Source organism: Podarcis pityusensis (genome assembly GCF_964106645.2).
Source record: "Podarcis pityusensis genome assembly, chromosome: 17".
NCBI lineage: Eukaryota > Metazoa > Chordata > Lepidosauria > Squamata > Lacertidae > Podarcis > Podarcis pityusensis.
In genome coordinates, this window is record NC_138042.1 from 15,065,717 (window position 1) to 15,078,003 (window position 12,287).

General features: G+C 42.7%; 1 protein-coding gene across 3 annotated transcripts in view; it reads right to left on the minus strand.

The window, feature by feature from the left end:
- The window catches only part of ADAMTSL1 (ADAMTS like 1), a 485,290-nt gene that overhangs the window by 126,449 nt on the left and 346,554 nt on the right, over positions 1-12,287 (minus strand). For all 3 annotated transcript variants that reach the window (XM_080987684.1, XM_080987682.1, XM_080987683.1), the window contains 3 exons: positions 11,753-11,864; positions 7,172-7,310; positions 16-66 (listed from right to left, as the gene is read on the minus strand). In XM_080987684.1, the coding sequence (XP_080843810.1) occupies positions 16-66; positions 7,172-7,310; positions 11,753-11,864 (302 nt within the window). The remainder of the gene's footprint in view (positions 1-15; positions 67-7,171; positions 7,311-11,752; positions 11,865-12,287) is intronic.

Here is a 12,287-nt window from a genome sequence, read left to right on the forward strand (position 1 = left end):
AGCTGGTTTACATACCGAGGAAGAGGATGGTAGAGGTCATAGGGCATGATCTGCTTGTATCCATCACTGTTAGGAACAATAATGCCAACCCTCTGAGTAGAAGGTACACACAATAAAATAAACACTAAATGATTACATTATACAGAGACATAGCATTAAATAGATTATTACGTCATTCTACTCATGCGGCTAAAAATCTAGCTTCAAAGACTAAGGAGGCAAGCAAAAATTGACATTGGCACTCATCATTTCACTTTGCAAAATATTTCATGAACCGATTTTTTTAACCTATTAGTTAATATGGCTCCCACAATGTAAAGTGATTTATTTATTAAATGCAGAACAGTTATGTCCTTAAACTGAACTCAACAGAGTTAATGAGTAAGTGAGGGAGAGAATGATATGTTTTGTATCTATGGGGAAGGGGCGCAGAACTTGTGAGCTTCCAAATGTGCTGGGAGTTCAGTTCCCATCCTCACTGACTGTAGGCCAAGCTGGCCGGGGCTGATGGGAGTTGGAATTCAACAATATTCACATAGCCAGAGATTCCCCATTCCTGGTGCGTGGAAAAGAAGAGTTTCTCCACTCTTACAAATCACAAACAGCAAGGAGTTATTCTGTCTCATTAAAAATAAAGCCCACCACCAAATTTTAAAGGTCAACCTAAAAAGTAGGGATTTTGTGCTGCAAAAAGAGACATATTCACCATTACTTGTTGACAAATAAAATGACTCTGTCGATCAGTAGGATTCGATTATAACATCTCAACAAGGTGGGAGAAATGTTGCCATCTTTGTACTAACCATAATGTTGAAGGATGCTTCCACACATCAAAGTTAACGGGAGAACAGGAAGCACAAACAGGAAGTACCTCACTGGAGTTTCTTTTTGTTGGGGATTCAGGCTACTCATGCTTCTCTTGCATGATAGCGATCCTGCTAGCATCCATCACAACTTGGATCACCCCTTGTTCAATATGTGGTTTCCAGGTCACCAATGCTATAATTTACAGTCTTAATCCTCCACATTTACAGGGATGCCCCTTTACGACATCATAGCTCATTAGCTTACGAACTAAGCATTGATAAACCAAAGACTGAGCAAAATGAAGCGAATATGCAAAAAGGCTACATAGCCTGAGAGGCAAAAGTACGTATTCTAATGGATCACTTCCCAACAAATTATAAAGCAAGCAAACAATACGAATCAATAACAGGAAAGCATTGGTTTTCTTTAAGTACTTGTTTGGATCTTCGGTGCTTATAGTTTGCATCTATGTGTACTGCTGCATGAAAGGAGGCTGAATGTAAAATCTGGGTTTGTTAGACACTAAGGTGGTAGCATATTGGCATTCTAAATTCTAGATGGCTAGTGAGGAACCACATTGCTGCTGGAGACCAATCCTTCGCTCCACCATGTTGTCAGCCAAGAACCCAGAGCCTAGTACCAAAACACAGGGTTAATTGTTTTGGCAACTGCAAGAGCCCGGAGCCTAATTCAGTAAAGGCCACAGCAAACCCGAGTTTGCAGAACTACTTGACAAGTGTGCGGGGAGCATGAGATGCCACAAATTTCCTTGAAGGCAACATCCGGACCACTGGGCACGTGATGAAAGGTTAGGGGGCCTAAGAAATACATTTAAAATAGAGCTGCTCATCTTTGTGTGCTGTCTGTTGAACCCTGAATTTAGGCTGCATCCAGGTGCAGGTTATATACACTGCTCCTTGGTGGGGCTGCAGCAGCATTCCTGAAAGGTCAGAGTTGCAGATTCCAGGGAAACAACTCTTCACATGCAACCAGACACCCTTGCTGCAGATGTTTTGTGTTGTACAGATGGACCTCAAGGGAGGCGTGCACACCATCCAGGGCTACTCAACATGGGCCCACTCTGTGCTTCCAGAGTCTTTGTCTGGAGGCCCCAGTACACCCCAGATGTTCCACCCCAATGTGTATGAGTTCTCAATGACTTTTTCTTAAGCAGAAGCAGTCCTGGGAGGCCGCAGTTTTCCAAGCAGAAGAAAAGCAAGAGGAAATGAGGTGCTTAACCCCTTCTTCTGTGGCTGTCTGCTCAAGATCAACCTACACACCCACCCCAGCTGCTCCCCTCTGTTGGGGTTTGAGGCTCTTTCAGCAAGTCTGAGGAGGAAGGGCCTTGCATATTAGACTGCATTACGGATAAGGACGTAAAGCTGGAAGAGAGTCCTGACAGGATGTTTTCTTAACTAATTAGAGAGGTCTTTTCAGTTCATTTCAAATTGGCAGGTTACGCTGGAAATTTCTTAACTGCCTTGCTCTTATTCTGTCATCACGTTGCTGAAAAGTATTTAAATAGATAGCAATTATGAGGCAAATATCACAGTCAATCTGTATTCCAGTTTCCACTAAATTCGTGATCAGAAGAGCAATGAGACAAGTATTTTGGCACATTGTGTGTACGGGAAGGGCCTCTTTGTCAATGCCTGCAAGATACGAGTCCTTAGCAGTCTCGGTTAGCGGTAGAATGCTTTCCGCTGTGCTAGCTGCCCTGCAACTGGGACTCATAAGGCAAGCGAGCTCCCACATGAGACCTCAGACTGCCAGTCAATAATTAAGCAGCAAAATTCAATCTGGAGGGCAGTGGGTCTGTACTACGTGCTACTGTTGAATGGTTTCTTTAAATTTTAGGTTTCATTATTGTTCCACAAGATGTGTATGTCTTTAAGGGCCAGAGCAAATAACATGACCTAGTTTTACATCTGTGAAGCAGTATAGCAGGTGCTGTTAAGTTATGTTAATTAAGCTGTTGGGTATAGTATATAAAGAGCAGCAAGTAGCTCTCTCAGTACCCTGGTGGATGGGTCACACATTGATATAATGTAATTTAGTGTAAAAGGAGTTTTTGTTTTGGTCATTTGTTATTAAACCAAGCAAAAGTTACTTTTGCATTTCTTGAATATGTGGCCTCCCCAGCACACTTTCAGCCAAACTAATCTGCAAATACAGGGGTACCTCGGGTTACATACGCTTCAGGTTACATACGCTTCAGGTTACACACTCCGCTAACCTAGAAATAGTGCTTCAGGTTAAGAACTTTGCTTCAGGATAAGAACAGAAATTGGGCTCCGGCGACAACAGGAGGCCCCATTAGCTAAAGTGGTGCTTCAGATTAAGAACAGTTTCAGGTTAAGTACGGACCTCCGGAACGAATTAAGTACTTAACCCACGGTACCACTGTAACCAATAGTTACAGATGCTGCTTTCCTGCAAATTGGCTCCACCTCTTTGTGGGGACACGTTGTGCGTGAGCCACCAAGCCTCCCCCCTCAGTGTGGGGGGCAGGACTGTGTCCTGCCTTACGCTGGGGAGGCCCGGCCGCGCCAGTTAGCCAAGCGGCCAATCAGGTGGATTGGGGAGCGTGGCTGGGACCAATTTAAACCACAGCGCAACGTTGAACTGGCCCTTTTCAGCCTCGCGCCGCAGATCTCCCGCCCTCCCACCCTTTGTTCAGGTTGCGTCATTGGCCTTGCTATGGACTTTGGTTGGTCGCCGTTGAGGGGCCTGGTAGGACTTTTTCCACTTGGCAAATTGGCACTGGCCACTTGGTTTTCACCTACCTCGTAGCAATCGTCACAACTTTGTAAGGTTTGGCGGTTAGGCATTGGAATAGCGTTGTGTGGGGAAGGGGAGGTGCGGCCATCACCTGCCCCTCCGTGCTCAAGGGTATTCCGTTAAAGGAATCTGGGGGTGCGGATACTGTCCGAAGCCTGGGGAGGGGCTAGGGCCATGCCACAACCCCAGTGGGAACCCAGGGGGGCTCGAGTCGATCTGCATCGGTGGGGCTCCCCCTACTGGAGATTTACCCTTACCAGACTCCCTGCAAGGCGGGCAGGAGTCAGATATAGTCTGTTGATGCCAGTGCCTAAGCCAATACCGCTCACATTCTGTAACCAATAAAGTTGTGGCCTAAATTTTGCCCATTAACATTAACCTAAAATTCTGTGTCCTTGTGTCTTTATTCTCATGGGGGTGGCTTGGGGCTTTGACACACAAAGCAGTATCAGCAGAAGAACAGTTGTGGGTTGTGTGTGCTAGCCTTTCCCCCCGCACCTCTTTTCACCTCCGTCACTTCCAAAAGTCATCCTTTCAGCCACTTTCCCCCTAGATTGTGTTTCCAGCACAGACGCAAGAACCCATATGGAGGAAAACTGGCTGTGAGGAATTCAAATCCCATGCTCCCAACTCTGCTTTGCAGTGGTGACCAAGTGAGAAGCGCCATCTTTTTTTGGTGACTGTAGTCATTGGTCTTTAGTGGGTCAAATGTCTTCTCTCTGCCATCGTGATCGTGCCAAGTATGGATACTCAGCGGGGTGGTGGGGGAGCAGGAAATGGATGAGCCCAACCTATGCATGTAAAGGCTAGAAGGAATCGTTTTCGTTTGTCAAATGTGTAGGTGGAATTTTTCCAGCATTGTCTGTACAATGGAAGGAATTTGAAATAAAGGCACAAGATGACTTTGTTAGGACAAGCAGAGATAGGGTGGGTAACCGAGTGTCATTCCGGGTGTTAAAAGGTATGCACAGTTAAGTAACATCAGCATAAGGCTATAATTAATGTGGAAAGGAAAAAAAACCAGGTGATTTGCCTATCATATGCAACCTCCCAGGCGCCTGTCTGTAGCCTGCAGTGTGAATAGCGAAAAGATGGATAGCGCAAACACATGAGAAACCCACTCAGATCAAGGGCCTGAGTAAAGCTTATTCTTAATATTGGTGAAAATGGATTAATTAAACCAATTAGCTGGTGGGGGGGGGGCTATTCTGCAGTGCTCTTTTAGAGCAGGTTTCCCTGCTGAGGATATATATATATTGCTTCCAAGAGCAAATGCAGTTATGAGAAAGGTCCTATACTACAGTCACATTACTGACTAAGCCAACTTCATTCTGGTAGGTCCCATAAGTGGAAGAGAAGACTCTTGCATCTAAAGGACTCCTGCCCTTCAGGATCCGTATGTCAGCAGCCTCACGTTGATCCGTCTTGTATAAGAGCAAAAATTACTTCCATGACATCTGCCCAGAAGTTATTTTTCTCTTTCTTTTGATATGCATGCACCATGCAGCCACCTGTCTTAACATTTATGTATATGTAGTGTCAGGTCATATATATATATATATATATATATATATATATATATATAACACCAAACTGGAAAACAGCTTTGAAATCAGTTCCCAGAAACAAATGGCGTGTGTGAGCTCTAATATAATAAACATCAAGAAAGGCAAACATTTAAAAATGAATGGCAAAAATAAATACCCAGGCATGTTTAATCTTTATTTTGCAGGCACCACTGACATTCTGAGCGGCCTGCCGTGTGTCTCCCTCTGCTTATGGTACACTGCAACTTGCAAATTTGTGAAAATGCACTTTTCTATTTACCCTGATAATTCAGGCTGGCACAACATGTAGACACCAGGTTGTACCTGTACGCAGCACATCAGTCGTATCTTGTGCTCAATAATGCCTGCTTCTGTTGCTCTGGGCAGGCCAGGGCACAGAGCTATCACGCTACCTACAACCAATATCTTAGGCAGGCCATAGCTAGCCGATTACAGTGTAACAGCAGAAAAGCAGAGGAATGCACAGGTTTGCTTTCCTTGCTCCTGTAGTGCTATGGTTTATTATAAATCTGGTTTGTGGTCATGTTCTTTGCTGGAGGCCAATTCTGCCTTAATTGTTAACTTCTATTTTGCGCAATCTCTTTCCATATTGCTTATCCTTTTCAGGCAAATGTTTAACATCACTGAATGTTAAATGCCCTGCTCACTGTATTCTCAGAGCTCTTATTTTATCTGTTTTTTGGGGGGCCCTTGGCCCCTCAGCCCCTCCTAGATGGCACCCCTGGCTGAGTTAAAGAAAGCTATCAGAAGTGGGCTTTTGTGTTAAAAAGCTGTGAGCTCAGGTCAGGTCTTAGAGACAAATTCCCAAGCTCAAAATATGATCAGAGGCACCTGCGTCTTTGATTCTAATAGCATGTCTTTTGTATCTGATTCTGGCAGCTAGACTTTGAGGTTCTAGAAAAATAAAACCAAAGTAGATCCAACAAGCCTGAAGTCTGTCTCTCCCCTGCTCTGACGAGACCCAATTCTCATTATTTTTCTGTGTTGGCAATTGATTTTTTTTTTAAAAAAAACCCCAACCAAAACCAGAAACACACCATAAGGTTCCCAGCAGGAGGAGTGGGAACATTTAATCAAAGGTCAAAGGTGACAAGCAATAAAGCCCTGGTCAATACTTAATTTTCATGAAGTGCTCTTTTCAAATTGGAAAAATATAACATTCAATAATACAAGGTAGCTGGAATTTCATCTATATTATCGTTCTAATGCTATCAGTATGTTTCTCCTTTCAACCATCAGAAACACTTGATGAAAACACAAACCAACAAACCTTCTCCTCATTGATAAAGTTGTGGATAAATGCCAGTGATATGGGATGGGCATTTCTCCAGAAAAGTTTCCACAGATATATATCCCCCTACTCCCCCTTGCTCAAATGAAAATTATCTTTTTCTGAAAATGCAGCTTCATAATGACTGGAAGAAGACCATTCAAAATTGGGGCAATTGCAAAGTTGTGAATTAGTTTTTGTTCCCAGGTAACCATCCCAGGAAAGCATATATAGTACGTTTAACTGCGGAGCTCCTTCTCCGTGCTAAAATGAGCATATCTTCAATTTTCAGTGACTTCATTCTTTCTTAAACTTTCGACAACATAAGGACAAGTACAGTATGCTATTGATCTCTCTCTCTCTCTCTCTCATATATATATATTTAAAAAATATAATTTCCAAGTGCATAACTAAATTACTTTGAATATCCCACTTTTCAGTGCAATCCTAAAAAACATGCCTACTCAGAGACATCAGCTACATTAACAACTCTTTCAAGAGTTGTCCACCACATTTACCTCAAAAATGCTAAATCAGATCCCAGTTAATTTACTACACCACAACAGAAAATGTCCTGGGATCCCCCCCCCCCTCAATTTAAGATGTTCCAATCAATGTGGTTACATTAATTTGTACATGCTGGCTGGATAACAAGCTATTTGCAATCCTCTCAATATCTAAACAATAAATTAACTGGTCTGATTTTGCTCAGTGTAAACTATCTCAAAATCGTGAACGGACTTACCTGGCAGGGCAAGGATCCAGGTTGCACTCCTGAAGTTTTGGCTTTGGCTTGATGTTTTCAGGGTAGTAGTGGCAGTATTGATCAGAGACCACTCTATTGCTTCTCAGATCATAGCACTCAGCAGAAGTCAGCTGGTAACCTTAAAAAAAAATCTAGACTCAGAAAAGACAAAGACAACTACGCAACTCTGAATTAACTCGCAGTGCTAAGGTTTGTGATACTGGGCTAAAATACTAACCAGAATGTACTTGCTAGCCTAAAAAGACCTTGCAAGTGGGTCTTAAGAATGTAAATATAGGTTTGTTCCAAACGTTCGTTTCTCTTTTGGTCACATGTATCACAAGAGCTAAGAGGCTATGTACAAATTAATAAACCTACGTGGCTGAGTCGTGATGGTGTTTTTTAAAGGTATGAAACGGAGCTTTGGGAAACCATTATTTAGAGAGGCGAAGCAGTCGTGGAGAAGATGCTTAAGTCCTTTCTCACCTGCATCCAATAGTAACAGCCACCCTAAGTGGCTTCCCTCCACATGGTTTCCAAAAATGTGACTGGAAGTCACTGTTAATTTCTCAGCTATCTTTGAAAATTTTGTGTAAACACATTCCCCCAATAATTATTTACACACACAAAATTAAAGAGGACACGTGGTCCGTTGCCCTACAATAACCTTAACTATTACATTGTCACATATCTTGAGGCCTGAACAATTTATCAAGACAATAGGTGAAATCCTGTTCTGCTGTTCTGCTCATGAAATGGCTGTTGATCCAAGAGAGTCATTCCCTAATGGAAGAGAAGAGATGATTTTCTCTTATTCTCATTTCCCTACAGGCCCTTGACTCTCGCCCACAATGTTTTGGAGGGTCCCCCCCCCCCAACCCTCTGAAACAGATTTCCAGGGAGTTCTGAGTCCTGCAGTGGGGAAAGCAGAACCGGCAAGAATTTCTCCCCCTTCTCTTGCATTGACAGACACCTTCACTGGATCAAGAGCTATTCTGCAAGTATAACAGCAGTATTGGATTTCGCCTATTGCCGAAGCCTTTCAAAAAGAAACATTCGAAAGTATCAGCTTCCTAGCTATTGTTTTATTCTGGGGATTTTATTTAATTCAAAGTCACTGCTGTATATAAAGTATAATTCAGAGTTAACAAAGGTCGGTGGATACTGTCGATGGCAGTTTCCTTGAGAGGAACAAGAAGTTTATAGAATGCCTGTCGTTGGCCCTTGCTATTCTTAAGGTGGAAATTGATTCCTTTTGCCTCTTCTTGGTTAGCTGCATGCTGATGTCAACTGCAATATTATACGGTTCTTTTATAGAGGGTTAATGCCCTAGGCTGTGATTTCTGTACAACAACCTTGGATTCTTAAGCTTGGTGCTACAGAAATCTAAAATGATAAAGTAGTAAAAGCAAAGTGCAAACTTCCCCCGACTGCTCGTATCTTTCGGGTTGATTTATCTTTCCCCTTAAAGTCCAGCTTTTGCATTCTGCATTACGAGTCTCCTTCTGAGCATTTCCTCCCTTTCCCCCTGTAATTTCCCATATGGGAGTATCGACTGTTGTGACCTAATTTCAATTACCAGATACCAGTTCTCTCTAGGTGCTGCTATCCTTGACCACAAAGATTGCATAACTCCCCCGGAGGCTTTCATGACAAGTCACTGTGACAATTCCTTTAATGAAATTGTTTGAAAATCGTTGGAAGAGGCAAGGGGAAGTTCACAGGCTTCTTCCCAGTGCACTAGGATTCAGGACGCCTGTATCACATACGTAGTACCCAATATCACACGGCAAGTTGTTAACTTTGCCCTTTCATTTGCCTTACTGCGTCCAATAAATTGGATCTCTTCCTCCAATCAAGTTGCAGAGCTGATGATGAGTTATGGAATCAAAAGCACATGCTGGATACATTAAAAGTAAAAACAAAAATATAGCTCCAAAAAGCATGCAAATAAATAGACCCTGTTTCTGTAATATGGCTAACTTCACCTGTAGGGTGAAATTTAGGTGCATTTTTTTGTAAAAGGAGCAGCTAGACAAATGAACACGTTCAGTAGTTGTAACGGTATTGAACTTAATTCTCTCTTCAGGCCAACTTTCAAGATTATACTTTTCAACCAGTATTTGGAAAACACGTAGGGGTGACATGGGTAGATCATGGCTGATATGCTTCTTTGTAAACCTGGAATGTCCCAAAGGAATTGTGTCATGCACATAGTCTGAAGATAGTCAGAAAAGCTTTGTGAGATGTTTTCTCATATTCATATTGAACATTTCTGAAATTACCAAAAGCCATGACTTCAGTCCTCCTTTGGCAACTGCAAATACTTTCAGAACATGCATATATATCTATCTCTATATTTAACTTGGGATACAGGAACTGACTTTCTAAACAGAGAAGTAATCTGGGAAGGAGAGATGGTTTACAGTATAAGAGTGAAAAGCAAGTCATTAATCAGTGGTATTGATGCATCCTTGTGGACCACACTGGAGTTATAAATAGCAATGAACCACCTTCTATAATTATCCTCCACAGAAATAGACTTCCCTTGGGACAGATAACGCTGCAAATCAGATGCAGTGTTTTTGCCAGCACACCTGGGAAAAGACACACACCAGCAACTTGGAGAAAGGTTATATTTATTGAAACGTATCAAAATTTGAAGATCTGCAAACCAACAAGCTGATTCACCACATCAAAATATAGTCAGGACTGGGAAGCTCCCTGAGGGTTAAACTCCCTCACGCCCAATGGGCAGGATGAGAGGCCTTGCCTGTGATGGAGTTGGAGAAAAGGATTCGAAGGAACCCTTCCTCATGCTCTGAAGGCCCTGGAAATCTGAGGTCTGCATGCACACTGCGGTGTGGTTCAGCATTCACCCCAGGATGCATGTCAGCAGAGTAAAAGGTTGGAGAAAAGGATTCGAAGGAACCCTTCCTCATGCTCTGAAGGCCCTGGAAATCTGAGGTCTGCATGCACACTGCGGTGTGGTTCAGCATTCACCCCAGGATGCATGTCAGCAGAGTAAAAGGTGACTCAGAGCATCCTTAACCCAGCACTGCCTCATTTGATTACTCCTTAACTCTTGCCCAGGCTAATCGCCAATTAAACCAAATAAACAGCGCTACTCCAAACAAAACTCACAGCAGCATGAAGCAGGCAAAAAAGAAGAGCCCAAGGGCGACTGAAAGGGCTCCCTGCCCTCCCCCCCAATTTCTACTTTGCCCCTTGAACAGGCAACTAGCGGGGTCCATACTGCATAGGGAGTTGGGTGGGTGCAGAAAAGAGAAACTGCAATATTTAGGGGGTGGAGGGAGCTCATAAGGCAAGTTCTTTACGGGGCCCAAATTTGGACGGGTAATCAGTGTAGCATTCTTGAACCTGTCCAATCCAAATTCTTAAGGCAGATTTTTTTCTGTACCACCCTATGTCTCGAATGCAGCATTACGACTGGAGGCAAGTCTTCCCTCTGTAGAAGCTCGGTCCTGGCAAAGAACTCCGTCTAAATTTAAGTCCACCTGGTCTACTGCCCTTAGTGACACAAGACCCCCATAAAAGTGCGTGGTTTAAAATTGTGCACCAAAAACTCCTCTCCTGTGGACTCCACCCACATCAGCTTCTCATGACAGGCTTTATTAAAGCAAAAAGGCTAATTGAACAGCGTCTGAAGGACTTAGAGCAGCAGAACAATCTGGCCATTATAAAGAAAGTCTGTCCTTGGTATGCCTTTCCCCTCCCTTCTCAGTTTGATTCCCTGGCACCATATTTGTATAAATTAACTATCCCAAAATACAGACGTGCCTTCAGACTGGCCATATTGGATGTGATGCCCTCTGCCGTACTTGAGGGCAGATACCAAAAGATTCCAACTGAGAACCGACTCTGCCCCTGTGGAGATGGCAATCTGGAAACAGTGGCTCATGTTCTCCTATCCTGTCACCTTTATAAAGATCTGAGGAATGAGATCATCACCCCACTCTTACTTACCATCCCAGGCCGCCCATCCGCGGTCACATTGTTCTTTCTGTTATCAGATCAAAATGATCAGACAATAGCAAAGGTTGCTAGGTTTATTGAGGGTGCAATGAGATTAACGACCACTATCTGAATGATAATCTTGGTCATTTGATTGCCCTTTTTAGCCATTGCTGTCTTTTTATTTGTATATATTGCTTGTTTTATGTTGCCATGGCCGTTGGCTAATGTGAATAAAGTTTATTTTTTTATTTTCTCCTCCCCTCTCTGATTGGCAACAGAAGCCATAATTCTGGGACAAAACAAGGAAGTCTTTTTCCTGGGGGAACTAAGATGTGACAAATCAGCTCCCATGCTAATTGGGTGTGAATGGCATTTTCCTAGAGGTAGCTGTACTGTACAGAAGTACTAATCAGATACAAATTAACACTCCCCCTCCTACACAAGCAATTCCTAACAGGTGAAATCCATTCCAAGATGAAGAGTCAACAAGCGTTAATTCAGAATGAGCGAAACTCATTCCCATTTTTTTTAAGCAACAACAACTTAACCTTATGTATATTGGTACAGAATGCAAATCGCTATAAACAATGTTAAATTTATTACCTCCACCACAGGAAGCGGAACAAGGAAAGAAATCAGTTTCTCTCCATCGGTGAATAATAGGTTGGTAGAAAATAAACTGAACCGTACTGTCGGCAGCACCAGCGTAACGGATCTGAAAAGGAGAAACGCTGCAGGGTAAAGTTGAAAGGTATGTAGCGCAGGTATCAAACACCTGTACAGGTCTCAAAATATAATAAAAAACACGGCTGGTAATATTCAGAGCAGGAGAAACATGTTACACCTTCTGCCGGAACTATGTCAAAATGTATATACAGAAGGATGCATATCGAAGTAAATTAGGCAAGCTTCGAATCCTAAAGCAACAAAACAACACCACCACAAACTGGCTTATAAGAATAAAACCAAATTTACTAGAATAATAGCTAGAATAGAGATAGACTTGTAGCCATTCAAGCAACAAACATACTAAGGTGCCTTGTTAAAATACAGTTGTACATTTATCCACTCCATGTTTACAGTATTTCCAGGCTTTGTTTTGCACATGGCACCTTAGTATGTTTGTTGCTTGAGTGGG